Genomic DNA, 24,477 nt, shown 5'->3' on the forward strand with positions numbered 1-24,477 from the left:
TGCCTGTGATTTCAGCTGCTAATTAAATATAATCACATTGCAGGATTATTTTCAAAAACAATGATGTACTCCAGTTTCAAAGAGATGTTCAAAACTGAGTGAAGATGAGAGAAAAACACTGATTAAGGAGGCTCTAGAGAGAATGCAGGTCCTCAGTTACAGATAAATATATCCTACGAGTTTCAAGGGAAGTTATGTATGGGAGCTTAATGGGCAATAGATGCATATAGTCTGCATGCAATTTCATGTATACAAATAGTTGCAGGAAACCTTTTCTGACCTTAAAGTCAAAACGAGTGTGCTTGCAGGTACTCCTAGATTGCTGAAGCTTAGTGCCGTTTTGGGGCCAGAACTCAGCTGTCTTGCTGACCTGGTGTTCAGAGAAATTGGCCAGAGCTTAAGAAAATTATTATTAGAGGAAAACTGATGTTCAATACTAAAGCGATTACGATTACCCTGTGAGAAAGTCTCACAGTACACTTACTCATGCGTTCTCTTTTCCTCATTTGGCTCATTTGCCTTTGAATCAGTCCTAGGGGTTTAGCATGAGATCCTATTCTGGGAATAGAGCGGTCCTTTCTTTATGTGGTCTCTGCCAGCAGAAATATAGGCCAAAACTCAGAGTAGTAACACACTTTAGTTTAGATTAAGGAAGCTGTGACTTGTGCTGGGGAAGATTTACCCGTGCTTGAGCCTTGACTCCGTACTTGCATGTTGGGCTGCTCTGCTTGCGGCATGGGAGTGGGGCAGGTCACTGTGATGCAGGAATGACAAGCAGCAATATGACTCTTAACTGCAGGGAGCAATATTTACTAGTCAATAGCATGAAGGACTAATCTGAGATGTTTTCTACCTCTTAGGATGAAAATTACCTACTCTGGGTGGATGATGAATACAGATTCTAGTGTCTTCTCCAAGAGCACCAAACATGAAATGTCTTGTTAGAAGTGTTACAGCGATTAAGAATTAACTGATGCACTCAATATTTGTTTTCTCCTCTTGCAGAAGACTAAAATAAGTGTGCTATCAGCATCACCTGGTGCAGAACTTCTTAGTTTCCATATTTGCTCTTTCTTTGAAGTCTGCCTTAAGTGATGTTACATAACCTTTCTTGACATGTGTTTTGCTTTTGTCCTTCTGTTGTTTTGGTTTTTGGTTTTTTACTGTGATCAGCATGAGACTTCAATTTAATCATTCGTTTCAGCTGCTTATTTTTCAGTGGTTTTTCATGTTTTTGCAGAATTACAATCGACCTCCAGTTATGGCCTTAGCTGTCCCAGTGGCAGTGAAATTTCTTCAGAGGGGCAATAAGGAGCTGTGCAGAAACATGTCAAGTTATCTATCCTTGGCTGCAATCGCTAAAGCGGATCTGCTGGCTGATCACACAGACACGATTGTCAAAAGTATCCTTCAAGGTAGGAACACACTGAGATTTTAGATTTCACCCTGCAGTGTGCCCACTTTTTGGTGGGTTAGGCTGTATTAGGGATATCTACAAACAAACACGTTGTATGTAAAAACAGATATGAGGCATCTGTGTATAAGGCATACACATGTGCATATCTATAAACACGTGATAAAATGTTACACACAATCTAATAACAGACTATATTGAATAAGACCTTTCAAGAATAAGTGAATTCACTGAACCTTGTTGACTATGCAAATTTCATTATAGATTGGATGACCCATGGGGCAGGAAGTACATCAATACTTGTTAGGATACCATACTAATGGACTTCACATTATAAACGATGATATGAGACACTAGTTACTGGGCTATTATCCTTTCTATTAGTGTAACTGGCAATTCTCCAAAATATAAATGGGAATGAAATGAATCCTATTCTGTGGCGAAATAGTCAGATGTAAGATATAAAAGCTTTGTAGTTGTGGTGAGTTGACCTTGGCTGGATGCCAGGAGCCCACCAAGCTGCTCCTTCACTCCGTTCCTCAGCAGGACAGGACAAGGAGGAAGTAAGATGGAAAATAACCCTTGTTGGTCAAGATAAAAGCAGCTTAATAAAGCAAAAGCAAAGATGACATGTGGAAGCAAAGGAAAACAAAAGATTTATTCTGTACCTACCATCAGCAGCAGACGATGTCAGGACGCTTCCGGAGGAGTGGGGGTTCAGTATGTGTAGCAATTGCTCTGGAAGACAACTGCTGTAATAGCAAATGTCCCCATCTTCCTTCTTCTTCCTGCTAGCTTTTATTGCTAGGCAGACATCATATGGTATGGAATATCCCTTTGGTCAGTTTGTGTCAGATGTCCTGGCTCTGTCCCCTCCCAAGATCTTGCCCAGTCCCCGTTTACTGGTGAGGGAGGGAATATTGGAGAGAGAGCCTTGGTGCTGTGCGATCACCTCTCAGCAGTAGCCAAAACACAGGCGTCTTATTGACACCTTTCTAGCTACCAATACAAAGCTAAGAAGTGCTAGGGAGGCTGCTATGGGAGAACTCCAGATCAGCCAGACCCAGTACGCTAGTGGTTCTTTAATTTTGCCTGCATTATTAGTTTTACGTAGCATGTTGCTCCTTAACTCTGCATTTTACTTTTGTGGCTTAAAAATCCAAAAATAGTCATATCTCTGCAGAAGGAAGCCAGCTCAATTTAGTTGAAGCAGTAAAGTTCACAGTATTTGTTGCAACACAGCGCTACTGTAGTAGTAAAATCACTGTTTGCTTTTCTTCAAGTGCGAGTAACAGCAATAACTGTTGCAGGAACATTGTTATGGGGGTGCTGAGCCCACAAATTAAATGTGTGCATTCTGTATTTATTAAAAAGTGTAAATGGAGTGCAGTTATTTTTTGGCATTTTATGGAAGCTCAGCGAAGCTTTCCTGCACTTATCTAATAAGATAAGCTTCCTGCACTTGGGGCACAACAACCCTATGCAGCGCTACAGACTGGGGGAAGAATGGCTGGAGAGCTGCACAGAAGAGAAGGACCTGGGGGTGCTGGTTGACAGCCGACTGAACATGAGCCAGCAGTGTGCCCAGGTGGCCAAGAAGGCCAACGGCATCTTGGCTTGTATCAGAAATGGGGTCACCAGCAGGTCCAGGGAGGTTATTCTCCCTCTGTACTCAGCACTGGTGAGACCGCATCTCGAGTACTGTGTTCAGTTCTGGGCCCCTCACCACAAGAAGGATGTTGAGGCTCTGGAGCGTGTCCAGAGAAGAGCAACAAAGCTGGTGAGGGGGCTGGAGAACAAGTCTGACGAGGAGCGGCAGAGAGAGCTGGGGTTGTTTAGCCTGGAGAAGAGGAGGCTGAGGGGAGACCTTATTACTCTCTACAACTACCTGAAAGGAGGGTGTGGAGAGGAGGGAGCTGGCCTCTTCTCCCGAGTGACAGGGGACAGGACTAGAGGGAATGGCCTGAAGCTCCGTCAGGGGAGGTTCAGGTTGGATATCAGAAAAAAAATTCTTCACAGTAAGAGTCATTGGGCACTGGAACAGCTGCCCAGGGAGGGGGTCGAGTCGCCTTCCCTGGAGGTGTTTAAGGAACGGGTGGATGAAGTACTTAGGGACATGGTTTAGGGAGTGTTAGGAATGGTTGGACTCGATGATCCAATGGGTCCTTTCCAACCTTGTGATTCTGTGATTCTGTGAAGCTAAAAAGTAATTTTGTTGTTAAGACATTATGGTGAGAGTTTGCATATTTGTCTGCTTTGTTTAAGGACAAACATGATAAATATGATTAAATGATAAATAAGTATGAGCTGTCTGATAATACTAATTGAGTAGAGACCAAGAACGGACTATTGTTAATAACTTAAAGCCATGTGGATAATTCTTTTAAGACTTGAGTAGTCTTAAAAGACATAGTATTTATGAGTTAACATTGTGTGCTACCACACAATGTAATGCAGTACTTCTGATAAAAAGATACAAAGTGAAACAGGTTTGATGGTATAGTCATAGGTTTAGGAACAATGATTAACATCCACCACTGAAGATTTCATCCCGACTGTTCCTGCTCGGTTTTGTGTATTTATGTTATTCTACCAGCAGATGTTGCTGTGGACATCAAATTTGGAAATTCCAGACTGGAAGAGGGCACTCTGAATAAGCAAAGTGCTCTGCTTTGCATATTGCCTTAATTGCGCTGTACATGATTTGTATTTCAGGTGTGAAAAAGTTGGTTTGCAACAGACTAAGAACCCCGTTTAAAGGATGTTTGCTGAAGGGAGAAGGGAAGCAAGAGGATAAGTTGCAAAGGATGGATTTGCAAAACAGCACAGAGACAAAGGGCCTTGTTCTGGTGCTGCACAGACAGGACTCAGCCTAATGGCACCAGTGAGACTGATAGTAGACTTTGGCCCCTTGCCTATGCGTGCTTGGGAGCTAACTGGATTTTTTTTGATTACTTGGGGCAACTGTTTGGCTGCATAATAAGCTGCTTATCTTATTAGCTAAAAAAGAGCTCTTTAGAAAGAGTGTTTAAAGACTCTGTTCCAGCTAGTGTGAACTCAGCTTCTAAACACGCAAATGTCTGTACCGTGCCCGCGATGCTGATGGGCCCCGTGCTGACACCTTCCATCAGCATAAGGGATCAGGCAGATTTATTCCCAACAGCAGCAAAACTACCCTGCAGTCATTGCTGTAATCTGAGAATTCCATTGGCTGCACCACCTTCCAGAGGAGCTTAGGCAAGGGATGTGGATGTTGCGTTCAGCAGAGCCTTGTTAGAGAGCAGAACTGGGCTCGGCAATGTGCTCTAGGCATGCATGGCTTGGGCTTCTTCCTTCATTTCTGCATTTACAGTGTGGGAGCAGAGCGGCAGTGCCGTTTCCATATTTGGAGCCGAAACTCCCTTCAAAATACAATTTACTCGGTGTTTTCCAAACAGGCAAAGTAACTGTTGGCAAATAAAAATACAGTTAAGCTCGGAATGAAAGAGAGAGGTGAACTGGTGGAGGTGACTTGTGGTACTGGACAGGAGGAGACTCGACTGTGGGAAAGCTTGCTGGCCCACGGATGTGATAAGGGAAGAGCAAAGCAGTTGGAAAAAGGAGAGTTTTCCAGCTGAGTCAGTGAGAATGAAAGGATTGGCTTTGCATTTGGTCATCTGCCAAACCAGAACAGAGGTAGGAAAAGGCTACTTCCAAGACAAAGCATTTCAGGTATGAAGTACAGTAAGAAAAGCAGCCAGGAGGGACTTCTGGTAATCTTTTTGAGGATTTTGCTTTTTGGGCTACATTTCATGGACATTTGTTTTTGTTTAATGGAGGGCACTGTATGGAAAGATGATTTGAGAGCGGTTTTGCCCTTGCACAATGTTGGGACCTCGAGTGTTTTTCTTAGCTCTGAAGATCTGTTTTCTGATTGACAGCAGAACAGAGTAATTTTTCATTTTTCTATAGTTGAGGTTACTTGCAGATATTATTTAGTAAGGGATTTCTGTCGTGTGTGCTACTAAACATTTATTATTTAAGTATTTTTATTTCAGGGTTATAGGAGAAATCCCAGCTCTCAGAGCAGTTATTTTTGCCTTAAATAAACAGTGTTGCCAGAACTTTGGAGCGGATTATAATGACTTTAGCTCTGAAGCACAACCCCCTTGAATGGCATTGGAAAGTGGAAATTGTCATAGCTTTTTCTTACTACTTTTGTATCACGGGAGGAAGGATCTGGTAGATGTCATATTCAGGGATGGGCTTCAGAGCAACAAGTCAAGAAATTTTTTGAAGTGCATTCTTGGGACATCTGTAGAGAATGAGAAAAAGAAGAAAGCAAAAGGGTGGGCTGCTTCCAGTGGAAATAAGAATTTCTTTGGATAAGACATCCACCGTGATAACTTGTTCAGAGGCTTCAATAGGTAGCGTATGTGTTCTTGTCATAAATGTTATGTATCCAGAGAATACCTATTCATCATTGTCTACTTCTACATGCAAATCACCGCTGGTGTCTTGAGTCTCTCTGCTTCTTATCCACCATATCCAGCCTTGTGTTTTACTGGATTTTGATAAGCTGGCGATTGTGAGAGAAGAAAGTCTCTGCCATCAGTTCTGCCTTGTATAAACCTCTTGTTAGCATCAAACAACTCTGGATATCTAAATGTCTCTTAAAGCTGACTATGTCCTTCTTGGATGGCCAGCATTATACATGAGGTACCAATTGATCTGGGGGGAGTGTACCAAACCAAATCCTTCCTCCAGCCTCCAAGTGCCGCTAGCACAGCCTCAGCGCATGTGTCTCAGTGCGTCAAAGCATCCCTTTTGCACAAGGAACCCTGTCCACGTGAAAGAACTTTCAGAGTGGCAGATCCTTGTGCATCGCACTGTTCGCTGGAGGGATTGTTATCATGACAGGCCTTTAAAGTTGTTTCTGGCTGACACTTGGATTTCAATGTTCTGATGGTCTCTGTATGAGATGCTGATATTCATACTGGTTTGCTATTGGCAGCTAAAACTATGTGGTTCAAAACATGGAAAAAATCCCAGCTGGTAATGTAATTTCAGAGTTTCAGTTCATGAGAAGCATGGAAAGTTATAGTTTAGTAAAGTATCTTTATTTACAGAACAACTTTACAAAAATAATTTCAATAAAATTATTAGCAAGTAAATTTACAATATAATACAAATGCACTTTCTCAACATATAATATCAGGTTATGATGGGGAATATTACTTTTATATGTTAGGTCAATCCGTGGCATAAATAATGCTTTAAAGAAGGAGCTACTTTTGTTATAATCTACAAATTACTAAAAACGATTAATAAACACCGCTTTTCTTGGCTTATATGGTTCCTCTGCACAATTCACATTAGCACTGTAAAAAACAATGACTGGAGGAGCTGGGAAGATGTGCAGCTGTATATCTGTAATGCAGAGACTGTTCAACCAGGTACCCAATATATCTGCTTCAGCAGGGATGCTAAGAGCCCTGAAACATCCACAGTGGTACTTTTATATATCAGAAAACACTGTGCTATAGAGACAGCGGCCATTTGACCTCTCAGGAACAGTTTTTCCAATGTCACACCTTGATGTGTGTGGTTTTCAGTGTTTTGCCAAAACAGCAGGCAGAGATCAAATCCCGTCTCCACAGTACCTCATTTTGTAAACTTGTGTTGCTAATCTTCCTTGGGAATTCGAGAGACGTGGGCTCCTACGACTCTGTTTCCTTGTTTGTGTTGGCATTCAGCTCTTCATGAAATACGTTCTCTGCTTCAGAAACTGCCTTGCCGGAATTTAAGAAACGTACTGGGCTCCTCCGTATGGTAAAACTTCTGTGACTCCCCACCCAACGATGTTGCCCCTGATACTGCACGCATCTTCTCCACTCTGGGCTGCTATCTCATCGGCACTGAGCACTCTGTCCCACATATTAAAGCCAGTTAATTTTCCGGAGAAGGCTAGAGCTTCATCAAATCCACCTCCAATGCAGCAGCCATTCTTTTCTTGACCAATCTGCAAAATCCCTCCATCTGGAATGAAATGAGCATTGGCAATATCTGAGGCAGCGGCTGCAAGCTCTCCCTTCACCCACAGAGATGCAGATCCGTTCTCCGAGCTCCAGGTACCACAGAGATGGATCCACTTCCCAGGAACTACCACATTTTTGACAGCTAACTTGTGCTGATCACCACCAACAACAAGCACTGCAGACTCCTGGCTGAGATAAAGCTGGATTTCATATGGATTGAACTTTGTTCCGTAGGAGAAGATAATAGTTTTGTCCAAAGCCTCAGTCACCTTGATCCAGATACAGGCAGTAAAGGAGTGAAGGGTCATTCCAGCAGCTGGATGAACACTCCCAAATATCTTTTTTGAACGCATGGGGAATAAAATTGCCGTTTCACACCCTGAAAAAGTTAGAGAGATTGTTAGGTAAATAAAAACTAGACTACTTGTACCCTTGACATATGTTCACTTCTGGGCTTCTCAAAGGGATCTGAGAGCTCAGCTCATCCAGTGGAATGCAGGATGCTTTGAAGAAGCTGTCAGATCACATGGATGAATTTGCTGAATGCTATGGCAATCAGTCTAGGGGCTAATCAGGCTGCAGGAACAAGGTTCAGCTCTTCCTCACTGTAAAAGTAGATTATTATGTAGTCCTGAGCCATGCAAAATGACATTTAGATGCAATGCTGCCTGCCTGCCTTAGGAAGCTGGGCTTCCCTCAGGGTCTGTGTGCAGATGTCTTCTGCTCTGACGTGCCTCCTAGGAGAACTGCTTTTTTGCTGGGTCACCTAGAGAAATTAGTGCTTTACATTTGGTAGTTATGTTGGGTAGCCCTCTCTGTTTCATTTAGATCTTGTTTTAGCCTCGGTGTTCTTTTTCAGTATGGAGCAATGAGAACAGCAACGTTATGGTGTGGGAATGGGTTCAGTGGTCTATCACCCAGCAGGTTTAGACACTGTGTCGTTCCTGAGATAGAAGCGTAGGACTGCTGCTGCGGAGACGGAGCTGCTGTGCAGCCGTGTCACAAGCGGTTGTGTGGAATCCTGCGGTTGTCCCGTGGCTGACTGGTGGCAGAGGAGAAGGGACGGGGGCTACTGGAAAGCAGGCACGAGAACATTGGCGTGCTGAGATGTTTGTTTGTGTTTATTATAATGACTCCCTTATTCCAACCCTGACTTTAGGGCTATTGGCCTCTAACTTCCCTGTGCTCTGGTTAAGCATCGTAAATGTATAAGGCGACTGGTATTTGAAAACAGGTCGTTTCTTGTTTCCAGTTAATCAATATGTTGATAATAGAGAACAACTTAGTTAAAATCACTAACAGAAAATTATGAAACTTAGAAAAGGAACTGATGACCACTAAACTGAAGCTATTTTTGGCATTCTACGCACTGTTCCCTGGTCATATATAATTTAATATTCTAAGCAGCATGGGGGAAAAAGCAGCCCCTTCTACAATTAAGCTGGTTCATTTCCTGTTTAAACAAGCTAGAGGATCTAAAATGTGTGTGGAAACTTCTGCTTCAGTGAATGAAGGACTCTTTGTGTCCTCCAGGGTTGTGCTTCTGTGTTATTTCATAGGCTGCTTCCTTTCAGCTTTGAGCAGATTTTACATTTCTTCATTGGCCCTTTTGAGGAGGGGCAAGGGCAAGCAGCAACTGTTGGGATACTCCTTAAAATGCTACTTAAGAACACTATTGTGAAAAAACTTTTAATTAGCGAGCTTTCAGTCTTTATTATCAAGACCTAAACAAAATTAAAACCAGCCTAACTGAAGAACAAAAAGTGTGATTAGGAAATCCCTCAAGACTATGGCTGGCAGCGATTCAAGATGTGAGAAATTAAAGTCAGTTGCTAAAAATTGCCTTGGAAAAAAATTTCCTGAGGTTGACTTTGGAAGTACTTAAAATGTATCTTTTAAATTAAAAAATAACATCATTTTATAGAAAACTGTGTAGGTACTGGTGGAAATAATCTGGATTTCCACCGATGAGACTGAGATCCTTAATGCTGGTGAAGTTTTTCACTCTCACCCAGTGCAGAGTAACTGACTGTGAGGCTGGCTGTGTTACAGGAGAGATAAAGAATGAGATCATGCTTTCTGGAAGGCTAGATTTGTGTGTTTGAAGGGAAAAAAAGAATATGCTGTAAGATCTGCTCCCAGTACATGAAGATTACTGAAGTGTCATGGTAAATAAAGTAGTAAAATCAATTTACTTATAAAGCTGAATCCACGCCCCACGTGAAAGGGTAGATTAATGTTAGATTGTGAAATGCTTTGATATTATGTTGTGTTTGCATTGTAGTGGGCTTGTTTGAGCTGTTGCTTTGCTTTATCAGTGCTAAGCAGTGCTCCTCCTTGCTCACCTGGGTAGGAGCTTGCACTGGTGGTGCTGCTAAAAGCCAGACTGATGTAACTGCACCCCAAACTTTCTCTTCACACACACCAGTGGGACTCTGAGTGCAGATTTCTGGGAGGTTTTTAAACTACAGTAACACATTTGTGGAAAATACTGTCATTAAATCGTTAAAATTTAGATGACATGCAGTGATAGCTACATGGTAGACAGAGTTATATTCAATCTAGTTACTATTCAATCTCGTTATTTTGTACAGGTAGCAATTTCGCACCCACACTTTAGATAGATTGTGGTCTGCTCTGCCATACCCATGTTGCTGTAGTTGGGTTTTGAGTGTCATAGTACAATGCACAGAAAAACTGATGTGAAATTTGAAATATGAGCTCATCTTATACTTGCTGACTAATGCAAACATTTTGGAAGGAAAAAACCCCCACAACAATATCACAGCGTTATTACTTTTTCTGTGCTTGAGGAAATATTCTGTCCTGACAGTTGCACACAGTGAATGTGTCCTCCCTGTTGCGAGAGGCGTGCTTAGCTGGTTGACATCACCAGCATGTCCTTGGATGTAGCTCTGCTTTTGGGCAGTTGGAATTGGTGAGGAGTCAATACTTAGTTTAGGCAGAGGGAGGAGCTGATAGAAGCATGAAGAAAACAGAACCACTTAGTGACTAGTGTGTATGTGTAGGAGTTACCGGCTGGGAAGGTAAAAGGTGAGAGAACATGATTTGTATGTTTAAAATATGATTGCTTCTCCCTGGCAACCTTTTTGATCTGGGAGAGCTTGCAGGAGGTGGGATCCTAGCTGAGTAGCTGCTTTACCCTGTGTAAGGACTTTGATTAAACCCTTTTTTGATCCCACAGTTGAAAAGCTCAGCACCTCTTTTTCAGGAACAGTGAATGGTTTCCTCCCTGTGTGTACAGACCACTTAAAGGTGCTGTGCTGTTTCTAAGATTGCTTTGGAGTCGTATGCGGAGCATTGCACTTAAGAGGAATGTTTATAGGATGTCAGTTTGGACAGGCCCACCAAAGAGAGCTCTCTGGTAAAGCATAGCGTACGCGGACTTACCTGCTGGCAGTAAGTGCTGAGCTGCCCATTTCTGCGATGCCTTCAGTTCCGCTCTGGTTTGCTGCAGCTCTTTCAACAGAGAGTTCAAAATGAGATTGTATCCTCTGGTGGGAATGGATTTATCCTGCTGAAGAGTGGTCTCCTGAGCCTCTGCTTTAGACCTCCTCCAGCAAGTGCTCTCCAGCTGACTGAGCCTGCCAGACATGTTGTGGCTCAGCAGCAGAATGTGCTCGAGAACCTTGCCTTGCTCGGACTCATGAAGCCTCTTGGCTTCTTCAGCCTGGTCGCTGTTCCTCACAAGCACTTGCTCTAGCTGTGACACAATGTGGGAAGTGACTTTCTCGATCGCGGCGGCAAAGGTGCCAGCAAGGCTGGCAGTGAGCTCGCTCAGCTCTGCATTCAGGGTCTGCAGGTCCACCTTCAGGATCTCATCCATCGTCTGCAACATCATGTTCTCTTTCATCTGCGAGTTCTCAAGCATGATGAAGAGCTTGTCCCACTCGGTGTGCTCTCGCTGGCAGTCACACGAAACAGCTGGAATGGAAGATACAGATGTTGTTATTCCTTTGTACTTACATCTTTAAACACAAGGAGTATTTGACAAAATCTGGCTCTGTGCAAGGCTTACACACTCCAAACTGTCAGTGCTTCCCTCTATATCAAAACAGAAGTAAAGCAGTTCGTATTGTAGCAATTCTAATACTGAGTATCGTTGGTTGTCTTTTGTAGGAAAACTTAAGTATAAAGTCTACAAAGCCACTTCCAAGACATGCCATCTAAATGCTTTAGTGTTTGCTTTCTGTAATAATCTACTGGTACAAGCACATGCTTCTTCCTCTGGAAAAAAATTCGTTTGTAATTATAACTGTTACAAGACAAAGAATACAAATCTGCGCTTAGCACGAATTTAGTTGAAATCTACTTACAGTCCTCAGTACCAAGAACTGGACCTTCAATTTCGTTATCCAGATTCACATACATGAGATCGTAGTCATCATCTTCATCCAGAACAGAAATAGAAGCCCTGAAAACACAGAACAGTGTAAGCACAGAAAGTATTTCTTGGGGCAGCATTCTCTGGCTGCTAGTTGAGGATAGCTGAGCTGTCTGGTGCTAAAGTCTGTCTTAGACTTCAGCAGAGACAAGACTGAGAGTGAGTTGCAGAGAGCCCCTAATAAATGCTCCGAGCGCCTCAGCCTGAATGAATGAGCAATGCTAGTGCCAGCGTTGTAATAAGAGCGCTTCTGACTGTTGGTTTTGGCCGAGGGGAGAAGGGGGCGTGCAGCTTGCTCCGTTCCAGCCTTCCAGGTTTGCACTGGGAGGAGATGTACTGACTAGCAGAGGGGAAGAAACGGGGAAAGCTGCTCTTGCAAGCTGCCACTTCCCCTCTGAAAGCAGATTGCTGCAATGTGCAGTGCTGCGAGGGTGAGTGTGGGGGATGAAATCACTGCCTACAAGCGCTGGCTGCATCAGTTATGTTAGTTTGTTATTTGTGGAAAAGCAAAATGTTCTCTGCAAACTCATTCTGTACTTGGTATGTGCCAGGGCTCTAGAGGGGATTGTTAGAAAAATAAATGTACCTGGAGTTGGTTTGGGTACATGTGTATGGTTTAGCCTAAATATTGTAGCTTTTTTGATAGCTACATATAAAAATTTCTAATATATACTAGTAGTTTACTGCTTTAAGCAATAAAAGAGAACTTAGAAAGACAGCTTGTTAGAGTTTTGCTTTCCTAGCCCTAATTACCGGTAAGGACGTCATAACTATGTGAATAATATGTTACTGCTAGTATCTTATTTCAGGAGCATATAGGTTAGTAGCTGCATCATTAGAAATGACATTAAAGTCATTTCTGTTCACTTTGAAAAAACAAACTAAGGCACTCTTGGGTTGGACATTAATCTAGTCCTCAGTGTTATTGTTATTGGTGTTAATCTGTGTTAAGTTCTGGATAATTTATGAGTTCAACGGGACATTAATTATTTCAGAGGCGTATTGCTTACGTGAGATTAGGGGCAATATAGTGCAAATTGTGCTGTGCTAGTCTCACGTGCTAGATTGTCTCCCTGTTTCACCCCATGCATGTATGGGCCTCCAGCTGCTCTCCTGCAAACACAAATAACAAGTAGTAACATCAAAGCAATATGTTGGAAACCTCAAAAGTTTGGTAAAGTAGAGGTAAATATTTTGGGTGATGTATGCACCTGACTTGAGTCATCCTGGGAAAAAAGATTGGTCTGGATGCATGTGGTTTTATCTTCATGTACTCAGTTTGGAGTGAGTGAACGCTGCCGTTCAGCTTCGAGAGCTCCTCCTGTTCATGTTATATTTGCAGTGTGCTACAGGCTGGTTTCCTTTGCAAGCTTTCTGTGCTGCTGGATCGGGCAGAGCAGAGACTGAGCACAAGGCAACCTTTGCAATTTGTGTGTGCAGGGAGCACAGCCGATGTGTGCCTGGGGCAGCCAGGACACGCTGCCGCTACCACTGCACGCAGCCCTGGTTGCTAACACTCTACCCGCTTCCTCCCTGCCTGACTTGCAGCCAGCGGTGCAAAGCCATCGAGGGTCTCCAACTGTACTTTGGTTTGTGGCTGAACTGCATAGTTCCCAGTGTGTGGTCTGCTTGGAAAGTCTCAGAAAATCTAATCTGGAAAGTACTGGGAGTAAGGGTAGTAGAGAAAGGAAGATGGAAAGAAGGTAATTAAAGAGTTTAGTATAATGTTTTTCTGTTCTCAGACAACAAACATACTTTCCAGGCTCTTAGTTTAGACTGAGACAAATGAAGCAAGATGGAAAAAAGTTAATTATTTGGGAACAGGCTCAATATCACCTCTGACTGCCGGAGCTCTGAGAATCAAAAGGTTGGTGAGCTGCTTGTGTGTAGATCCCTTAGAAACTAAAAACGTGTGACAAACAAACGGCCAGAGGTGCTTGGACCTAACTCGAAATGTGAAAATACGAGAACATAGTGATTTGGGTTGTGCTTCATGACCTTTCTTACAGTACGTAAAGAACAGACACAAACCGTGATATCTGCTTGGATTGTTTACAAGTTTGTATATGCAGGTTATTCAATTAAAATCAATTCCAGTCAGTGAGGTCACTTAAATAGTGCTCCAGAGCAATGGGGTTGCTTCTAAATTACATTTACTTTTCATTTATCTTGGTTAAGGAATATAAACCCAGCAATATTTGCTGTAGGAGACTGCCCAAAGTTGCGTTTGTGCAAAGTATTTTTGTTCAGAGAAGTTTCATGCCTGCAATCCATCATGTTGTGTTCTGTCAAATTGCATCACTCCTCCAGTACATCCGATCCCTAAAATGCTTGTTTTCTCAGATTGAATAATTCATCTTATTTTCCAGATACCTTGCTATCTGTGACATCCCAGCTTAGGCAATAGCATGTCTCAGGTTAGGGGCTGTCTTTCCTTGTTAAAAGCTTCTAGTTTTTGTTAATCTCAGCTGAATTCCTTCCCTCTACACTTTTACAGCGGTAAATGTGCCCATCCAGGGACATGGAAATTTCATCTTTTGCAGTTGTTACCGTTGCTGAAATTCGGCAGCAGCTTAAGGATTCTGTTCTGTATGGGCAGAAAAGTTCCAGTGGAAACTAAACCTGTACAAGGGCAAAGAAAGGAGTTACTGCAATAATCACTAAATTAGCCAGAAGGGAGCATAATTTTTAGTATTTTTAGTTACAAAACTGTTCCATTTCAAACTCAGATGTTTGTAGAGAAGTACAAGTAAATGCATTGTCTCACTGTTTTAGTTCTAAGTTTGGGTGAATTCGTGCTTTGCATGAATCCCACAGTGCATTAGTGACACTCAAGGAAAAAAAAGTGACGCTTTTTTTATAGCCTCGCTTGTAACATCAGGAAGAGAATTGCACAAAGATTGTGGCTAGAAAATGTCCAGAACCAAACCACTTGCTGATCTGTTTAGAGTAATTAATCACCAAATATATTGCCTTTGTAACAGACCTTTGCGCTTTATATAGAGAGCAAAACAAGACAGAAATTCACGGTGTCTGTGGGACCAGAGGTGGGGTTTGAGCCTTGCCTTTAGGACTGCAGAGGCTGTGCAGAGGACTCAGAGCTGCTTTTAGAGAGAAGCCAACAGTTCTTCCAGTGGAATCGGTGCTTCAGGATAGGATGCAGAAGTGTGGCTGGCTGCTCAGTGTGGAGGCACTCCTCTGAAGCATAAGGACTCCTTTGGGATTGTTACAAGCTGTTCAACTCAAAGTTGTCTGAACCTGCAATGAATTATATGTTTGTAACTTGGCTCGGAGGTGATGTTGCAAGACCTAAGTGTCTTAGGGGGCATTTTGTTGTATCTGGCAAGAGGATGATGTGGTCCAGTCTGACATATAGATCCTTTTTCCACTATCCATGAAGTGACCTGCTTATCTTCTGAAATGATAAGGCTTAGATTTAAATGGGAGAAAAAGCAGCAGGCCAGAGTGCTGGTTCCTATTGGAAACCAAATCCAAAGAGACCTTAAGGACTTTCAAGGGTTTACAAAAAAGGAGCCGTACTGCATTGCAATAGGCAGATGTTTTCCATATGTTGTTGAAGTGAAACTTAAATATATTGAGGCAGGCATGTACAGTGATGTGAAGTTATATATTTTGGTATGAGCCCGGGCTTCAAATTGAATTATGCACAGACATCTTAAGAAAATGTGTGAGAGAGGGTTTTGCATATCTTTGTCTGTCTGCAGTTGACTCTTTCCGGCTCCTTTCTATTCCTGGAAGTGGCATCCTTAACTATTTATGTTCAAATTGACTGTCATGCATATTTACTTCTCTTAATAACCAACTATTCTTTACATATGCTGCTTATTTAATTTGAAAGTCTAAATCTCAACAAAGGAGGGAGATAGCTTTTATGTGCGATCTAGCCTTTTGTTGGTCGGGTGGGATTTTTTGTTTAGTTTAAATCACATTTAATTTGGTCTAGAACTCAACAGAATATCATCCAAATCTGAAAGCTCGCTAAACTACTGCCTTATGGTACTGTACTTGAGAATGAAAGTTATGATTAATAGTGTTTTCTTTTTTTATGCCTTTGTTGTTATAACTGCAATGATTTGCTCTGGTAAGTTTATTTTTTCATCTTCTTGGCCCAGTATATATTTTTCTACAGTGGGCTTTATGCCTCCCTGGTTTTACAGCGATGATTGTTGAAAACTGGTGTCTCTATGTTTGTGCTGATTTTCTGTGGCTCTCTCTCACTGTAGGATATGGATGTACAGAAAGTCACTGGCCTCTCCTTTGTTCTCTTCTCAGGAAACTCGATGCTGCTGCGTGTCCTGCCTGCTCTGTATGAAAAGCAACCACAGCCGATAAACCTCCATCTGAGGGAGCTCGTGGCACGGATGGCTCAGCTGGACCAGGCTGAACACCACCACCTCCTCAGGCTTCTCCAGATCGTGGCTAGGAAAAAACAACCTGGGGTAAGATTGTGTTTGGGAGATCGGACTGCTAAATGCTGCACCTCCTTTTGGAGGAGTTTATTTGTTTCAGATGACTTGGCAAGGCCTGTCTGCTAGCTGGTCTCTGAACAGTAAGGAGTCCCATAACATGCATGACAGTGCTTTCCTACGCTAATTCCCCATGAATTCTTTCATTCCATTCCAAATTCTCCATCTAATCATAAAGAGAACATAACAGTGACTCTGCTGGACCAAAAAGGTTGTGTTAAACGAGAAATGTTTTCAACTTTTTTGGCTCTTCCTCCGTCAGCTGAGTACGAATTCCCTTAATTATGTTTCCGTTAGAATACATAAACTGTATTAAATTACATATGAAGGAAAATTAAAATCGGTTAAGAGTTGATTAGAAGTGAGCTGGAGATTAATTACCTAAGACAAAATATATCATGCTTTGAAAATTGCATGCTATTGACAGCACCCTGCGTGATAAAACAAAGCACAAAGCTACCTGCTTTGTGAATTTATGAAATTCATAAATGGTCAGAAAAGAAGAATCAATAGTAGTTAGTATCTGCCCCCAAGGTAGCCAAGGAAACTTTATCGTAATGCACAGCCCCAGATGAAGCAGAGCTCCCTTTGGAAGCAAGGTCAGCTGGAGGAAGATGGGGTGCATTGCTGGCTGCTATGGGGCTCCACGCTGGAGCCAACATCTTTGACATGCTTTGCATTATCGTCATTGCTATTATTATCATTTGTTACAGCTAACAATTTACTCAGCCACTCACCTGTGGTATTTTGCCGGAGCAATAGGTGTCAACTTGCTAAAACTCATAATAAAAAAAAAAAACAAACAAACAGAAGAATGGGTCACTTTATGCCCCATTTCTGTGTTGAAATGTGTTACACAGATGCAACAGCTTAACTGAATCAGAGGTGTATTAGTGTACATGTGTGTTTATATGAAAAATAACCATTCAGTAGATAGTTGTATATGCTGCATCCTGTTTGTAATATGATTTCAGGGACTGCACCCTCAGCCAGTTGAAAATTGTGTTGTTACAAAAAAATGACAGCTTGCCTACAGCATTTTTTTGTGCGATGAGGATCTTGCCTCTTATTTTTACCTCTGTTCCGGCTATTAACCTTGTCACGCCATTTAGTTTCCAGCAGAAACCAAAGATTTCTACTAGTTCTTTAATTTACTATATCATTGGGAGAGGCTGAGTCTTATGTTGCTTTAATCAATAAAGTATAGGACTGGCCCAGAGCAAGGGAAATACTTGATGAGGGATTTTTTGTCAATTTTTTTTTAACAGTTGGGCATTTCCTTACTTACATCCACATAACTGCAATATTTCAAGGCTACAGCTCACCCTTATTCCATATGTTGAGCTGAACTTTGACTGACCTCAAAAACAGCTTTGTACAAAGGTCAGCGGGGGTGGAAAGCTGTATAAATCAAAGTCTAGTGGTTTATGTTTATCACTCCCATGTACAGTACCTCTTTTGGTTAGCTGTGTTCACAATTAAAAAATATATTCACAATTTGCTTCTGTCTGATCTTTTAATAGGTGTTGGAAGGGTGTATTCCTTTTCTTTTTGGCCACTTGAGAGACCCTAACCATAGTGACGTTATCCTAAACATACTTATAGAAATATCCAGCTATGAACCACGAGCCTTAGCCACTTTTCTTCCAACGCTGAAAGAAATTGGTGACAGTTTTCCAAGTTTGATTGGGCAAACAGCAAAGATCTTTGGAGCTGTTGGACGTATTAATGAGGTAGGTTTAAAAAAAAAAATGTTAATTGGTTGAGTTTGGGGCTGGGTTATTTGATTTCTTTTTCTATATCTTGTATAAAGTAATACATCTAAGTATTCCTTTCTTCAGGAGTGACCGGTCTGCCCTACCAGAACATATTCATGGTCCTAAGCCTGTGATAGGTCTCAATTGTAATACCACCAGTATGGCTAGGAGAGCCAGTAGCACAAAAATCAGGTGTGGTATTTTAGTGACTGAGACTGCCCTTCAAGATCCTAACCTAGGAATGGTCACATCATAAAGGGGTTTAGGTAGAAATGGGGTTTAGTTTAGTGGGGAAGAAACTAACTTTCTAGAAGAGGTTACTGAGCATGGAAAAGATAAATTCTCATAGCTGTAAAGATAAATATATAAATTATTTTTATTTCCTATGCATCTGGTCTGTGCACATCTCTGTTCTGTTTACATTAATTGTCTTTTTATGGCATGGCTAAAACTCCTATTTGGGTAAAAGCAGATAATTGTTATTATTCCAGGGGTTTCGGTAAGTTAGGCTGCTGTGTACCTATCTGTGAAATGAAAGGCAGAGAAAAAGAAAAACATATTTTGCACATGCTTTGCATGATATCATATGTTAGATGCATATAGCCTTCAGGAATGTTGTAATGCAGTGAAATATGGACTTCCTTCTATAGTATAATCCAGATATTTTGGCTTTGTAGCTGTAGTTAATTGGATACTTTAGGCAAACGTCTTTATAATAAAAACGCTCAGTGGTGATGCTGTGCTTGAGCCTCATCATAGGAACATCTTGGTCTGGGATCTGACCCAATGGAAGCATTATGCCTAAAAAGGATTTACAGTGATGAACTCCTAAAAAAAATCTAGGAGGCTTATGGCAGCGTAATGAATTTGCACTGAAGTTTTAGCTTCAGTCGTAACTGTGTGGTCTGGATGCAGGAGCAAGGTTCATCTAATCCAGGTGCCACAGACAAACTCAAACATGCTGCGTGTACAGAAACCATGGGGCAGCTCTCAGGTTCCAGAGCCCACTGCCCTCCCCAAACCACAATCTCTGATGAGCAGCCCAAAGATCCCTGTGTCCCCAGCAGCGAGGGATGATGCTTATGAAGATCTGATGTTGGCCCTGTCCTGCCAGGACTGGGAAATGCCTAAGATCAATCTCACCCTGCTGCTATCCCCGACTCCTAAAAATAGAGCCTGGAGGAGATTACTACCAGGAACTTGTAAACTACCTTATTGCCCAACATCGTGGGTGTCCTGAGGATGCCAAACTGGTTAGACTTATTTATGATTTTTAATGAGATTTTGGTTTTGTTCCCAGGTATGAGCCTATGTCTTTCAACACTGTTAATAGACATTTTCCTTCCACCTCAAATCATGGTTCTGCAAAGGCAAAAATAATGTTCTGCTAAATTCAAAGAGTTTCTGGCGAATAATTCACATTTTTATGGCTGTGACAAAATTTGATTATATAGTAGAAAATGAATGGTATGTAGTAAATCTAATCATTTGCTGAAGTGTGGCACTGGTGTCTGCCATACGGTAACCTGGATAATTTACTTCAGCAAAGAACTGAATCCCGCAGTTTCCGTGTCCTTCCAGTGATCCTTGAGGCAAAACCTGCCTTACGTCTACTGGAGTTTGTCTGCATAAAGGCTGAACATAGCACTGTAGGCTTTGCCTTTCTGAATCAGACCTTTTGGTTGTCCTTCCTTTGACTCCGCTGGAGGCCAGTTTGGAGGCAGGAGGGGAGAAAAGTGGCATTATTTTGTTGTGTGGAGGAAAATCCCCCATATATTCATCTTCTGCCTTTTAAGATGACAGTTCTATTTCCTTGTTTAGATATAGATAATGATGTGTGCTTATCAGCAGTAGTGGTCACTGGAGAACCTCCAGAGAGACTTTTGGCACAACCTTGGCACAACCTTTTTGACAATTCACAATTGTCTTGGTAATTCTCTTAGATGGCTAGATATCCATTTAAATGGATATTGTGGAGTGGGGGAGCCTGATGGAAGGCTGGGAGAAGTGTGGGGCAGGAGCAGAAGGTTGGGGGGCAGCCCCTCTGCACTCCAATTTACTGGCGCGGATGAATGTCATGCAAGTCTTATTTCACTTGCTGTAATAAGGCAAATTCTTTCTCCTTTGGTTCTTAGTTTTGAGTGTGTATTTGTTGGGTGACAGGTACCCCACTGCTGTGGGTACAGCACAGGAGGACACTACACTTGCTGTTTCTGCTGATTTTGGGCTTGAATTTATCTTGTAAGAACCAAAACCAGATTTGGTTTGGCTTTGTAAATCTTATTTCTGGATGGGGAGGGAAAGAAACCAAAATCACATTGGAAACTGTGAGCCAAATGAAGTTTGTTTTTCTCTCTTTGTTTACTTACATCACTCCAGCAAAATTTACTTTTATGAAAACTGCAGCTGACCACATTTAATTCTGCATTTAGTACTTAAGAGTCAACATCTCCTAGAAGTTTACAGGTTATAACTAGCTAATCCTCAAATGAACACAACTGGGATCAGGACACAAGGTTTTAATTCAGATTCAATGTTTCAGTGTGCTGAACCATATTTTCCCATACTGAGAACCTCTGAGACTCCTTTTCTGCTATGTTCTGCTACTTAAAAGGGATTGAATTTATTTTGCCTTCTGTTGTTGTTATTATTTTATACCAATACCAAGAATAAGCCAGGAACCAACTGGACCTGTTGTATTTCATTTATTGTTGGAGATTATAGACGACAATCAAGTTTACAAAGCAATGTTTTGCAGAATGTTTTCTCTCTATATTTTTTTACCTGTTGGTTTGTGTGGATAGACAGAGCTACCAAGTGCTATACGTGCTGCCTGGACAAGCCTGCTTTGAATAGTTAATCTCTGATCTCTGTCATGTAAGTGTCAAGAAACTGGCAATGTGTCCTATGTCTTATTTTTCTAAGAAGCTGCAAGCTGCTGGCTTAGCAGCCAACTTCATTCCAGCTTGCTCTGCTGCCACGAGTGCTGTGTGTTTGCAGAGATGCCACACTTTTCGTTTGTTTGTGCAAGCTCTGTTTTAATGACATCTGGGAGACCTTTCACCGGACGCTCAAAAGCATCAATAAAAGCAACATGCAAAGGGTGGCGGAGGTGAACTTGCCAGCGTGAGAGGCATCGTTCCTCTCCTCTTGTTTGGCTTTCTGAAAAGATTGAAAGCATGAATAATTCTGAATGATGGAAGATCTGTTCTGACTGAAATGTCTAAGTAGTTACCAGGGCTCTGGTGACTTGATTTTGTTTCTGCAGTCATGTTTGAGCCGTATCAGTCCATGAGGCTCCTGACATCAGTGCCAGGCTTGCACAACACTGTCACCTGGACAATGGTTACCCGCCCTGTGAAACGTCACCACTGGGTCTTCTCTTTTGGATGCAAAAGTTATGCCAGGGTTGCTGGGCAAGCTTAGATTTTCCCATTTTTTACTTGTAGAATACTTCTTTTCCACGGGGCTTTGCCTCTTCAGTAATGTGGAATGTGGTCTGCTTCCCACATCACTTGGGCAAGTTCTCTCTTCCTTCACAGGCATTACAGATGATGGTCTCTCTCTCACCTTCTGATTCTGAGTTTTATCTCTTTAAGGATTTTTATTTTATTTCAGAGACCTTGAGTGCTTCATAGCCCACAGTTTTTTGGAGGTATGAGGACCAGTTTTGGCAGGACATTCGTTGGTCCACAATTGCCTGGGGTTACATGAGACGAGATGTGGTCACCGAAGGGTCTTTGTGGCTCTTGTGTGTTTAGTAACATGGTGGATCTCTCATAGTCCTTTTTCCTTGTGAGGGTTCTGTTTGCTTTACTCTGGCAGCTCCTTGTGCAGATATTGCCCGTACCCTTTGTGAGCCAAGAGACAAGTCATGTCTGTGGATATTCCCAAGCAGATCAGGCTTCTTAAAAGGAAAAAATCCACCATGGATTTCACTGATGTATGGGACATCACTCCCTGCAAGGCAGACAATCAGCCTGCGATAAAATAAGCAGAAACACATCTGGCGTCATAAAAGCTGGACAGATCTTAAAGGCTCAGTGTATATAACAATGAATGCACCCACAAGAAAGAATTAAATTAACTCTCTGATCTAAGCGTAACTGCGAAGTTACAAGCATTACTGAAAGCAATTTAATTTCTTTAGATCAAGTCCAAGATGAAGCGTGCAAGGAGAAAATGGTGCTTGCAGACTCATGCACAGCTGACGGTCTCATCTCACAGCCTGCCGTGGCAATGTCTTCCTGAAAGCCTCTGTTGTCACTTCTCCCCTTCTTCCTTTTCCTGTAACGGAGCCGTGTTACAGATATGCTGTTGGCTCTTGCTCATAGACCTGCATCAGCAGCAGCCTTCTCTTCCTGGCCAAGCAAAACAAGTGGGAAATGAAACAACAATGGTAGTGTTGGAATTTTATTCATTGACATTTTATTTCACTGGGCAGTTTACTTGGGGAAAAGAGGTGGCAAGGATTGAGTCTTGGCCCTTTACGGTATAGATTGCAGAAAGGAGCTGAAAGTCCTTTCTCCAGGCTTCTAGAAGCAATCTCTTGTGCTTTCACTGAACTGCCCTATCCACCTTGGCGGTTCAGACAGACCCCTGGAGAGATGAGAGGTTTGGCTGAAGAGAGATCCCTTTCTTTAAAAGATTGCCCCCTTGTTTATGCGCACCACTTCTGTTGATGTCAGTGGCAGTCTCATGGGTGAAGCTGAAATCAGAACTTTTACCTTAACCATAAATTCATGCGAAGCAAAACCATCTTGGGGCATGGGTCAGTCGAATATTATAATAATTTTTTTTCCCCAATAACTGTATGTTTTGAACTAACTGGAAATCAGAGTTACTTCTGAAAGCCTTGTTATCTCTTTTTGTACTTTTCTGAGACTGATTGTAAGATACGGCAAAACACTTTGCCACACCTCACTGCCTGTGTTTTAGATCTTCACCTACTGGCAGATGTAATGCCATAAAATGCAAGGGATGCTTATAAAAGGATACATTAATACGTAAAATAAGCATTGTTAAAATAATGCTGGGTTATGTATATCCAGATAGGCTTTCTGAAAGTTTTCAGATAAAAATTCTGGCAGGGATAATGACTGCTTTCATGTTAAGCTATTTTGCTGTAATTTTGTTTTGTATAACAGTTACATATTATATTACTCAGTAGAGTTTATTGTTCTTTTACCTCACTCCAGGCGAGTAGCAGCATTTCAGCATGGCTGGAGACACTCCAGCTGGATCAAAGTGACATGAAAATGGTCAAAACTTCTCTTCCAGTTACGTCTGCTGCACAGTTTGTTTAGGAAACAAAAATGTGTTTTAAATGTTAATTGAGCCTGTGTTTATCTCTTGGAGGGAGGATCATCTTCCAAATAAACGAGTGAATATGTACCAAAGTGTCAGGCTCTTTCAAGCCATTGAGAAAAAAGCTCATTCCGTCACACCAGCCCAGCCCATCCGAGGCTGTAGCTGTAGCTTTTCCCCATATGGCTGAAGGGAAGCAATTTGTCTGATCCGCTTTTCTCATTTATCTCTGTCATGGCACGCTGTAGCAGATCCTCTTTTGTTTGAAATAAGTTGACTTTTTTCTTCAGAAAATGTCTTGCTTGTGATGCTCGGGCCATGTTCTGCCAGAGTCCCCCGTGTATTTTTATGGCCCAGCTGTATTTAGAATCAAACTTGCAGCAATTTTTTCTCTCCTGTTATTAGGTCCCAGAAGAGAAAAGGTAATAATGGTATTGTCCCGCAGTGTCTGGAGCATGCGTATGGCACAAAACTTCCCCTCCTTTTCTGAAGAAATTGAGAAATTCTTCCCAAATTTCTCTTGGGAAGAAGAGAAATTTTTATTTTTACCTTTGTGTGTGTTTCAGCACAGACTCTAAAAGCAAAATATCTCCCGGTTTCTATAACAATCTGCTGAGAACCCAGTGAGTGACCAGAGCCATACCTGGTGACCCAAGTGGAGGATCTGATATGAGCTCCTGAGTTAATTGCTGCTTTTTCTGCAGCTTTCCCCGCTTAGACATTCTTAGGACTGTGGGATCTTATACACTTAGGACAATTATAACAAAACAGAGGAACCCCAATGTAGTTCTTCAACTTTGGTGTTTCTGTTTTAGTAAGTGAATTTGTACATGTACATACAGAAATAGTTGGAACCAGAATTGTGTGCCCTTGCCAAGCAGAGATGATAAAGTATCTTTGGTAGAAAATATTTGCATGTTTAATATTATGATCTGAAACAGCCCCTTTAATCCTGTTTTGTGGGGGATTTGATCTCACTGATAAATTGGCAAGATCACATCCCCCTGAAAAACTGGCTAGCAAAGCTTTGGCTACAAAGGGCATATCAGACTTCAGTGCGTTGGCAGTGATTGATACAACTGCCAGACAG

The 24,477-nt window shown here is 41.9% G+C and overlaps 2 protein-coding genes across 13 annotated transcripts in view; one reads left to right on the forward strand and one right to left on the reverse strand.

Annotated features, from left to right (window-relative positions):
* Window positions 1-24,477, forward strand: part of VEPH1 (ventricular zone expressed PH domain containing 1) — a 95,238-nt gene that overhangs the window by 17,361 nt on the left and 53,400 nt on the right. For all 12 annotated transcript variants that reach the window (XM_054074414.1, XM_054074417.1, XM_054074408.1 and 9 more), the window contains 3 exons: window positions 1,241-1,415; window positions 16,130-16,296; window positions 17,847-18,056. In XM_054074414.1, coding sequence (XP_053930389.1) covers window positions 1,241-1,415; window positions 16,130-16,296; window positions 17,847-18,056 — 552 coding nt within the window. The remainder of the gene's footprint in view (window positions 1-1,240; window positions 1,416-16,129; window positions 16,297-17,846; window positions 18,057-24,477) is intronic.
* On the reverse strand, window positions 6,545-12,163 carry PTX3 (pentraxin 3). The gene is made up of 3 exons (XM_009559727.2): window positions 11,769-12,163; window positions 10,843-11,376; window positions 6,545-7,810 (listed from the first exon to the last, which is right to left on the reverse strand). The coding sequence occupies exons 1-3, from the start codon at window positions 11,914-11,916 to the stop codon at window positions 7,197-7,199; spliced, it is 1,296 nt and encodes a 431-aa protein (XP_009558022.2). The 5' UTR covers window positions 11,917-12,163; the 3' UTR covers window positions 6,545-7,196.

This window comes from Cuculus canorus, chromosome 9 (genome assembly GCF_017976375.1).
Source record: "Cuculus canorus isolate bCucCan1 chromosome 9, bCucCan1.pri, whole genome shotgun sequence".
NCBI classification, from domain to species: Eukaryota; Metazoa; Chordata; class Aves; order Cuculiformes; family Cuculidae; genus Cuculus; species Cuculus canorus.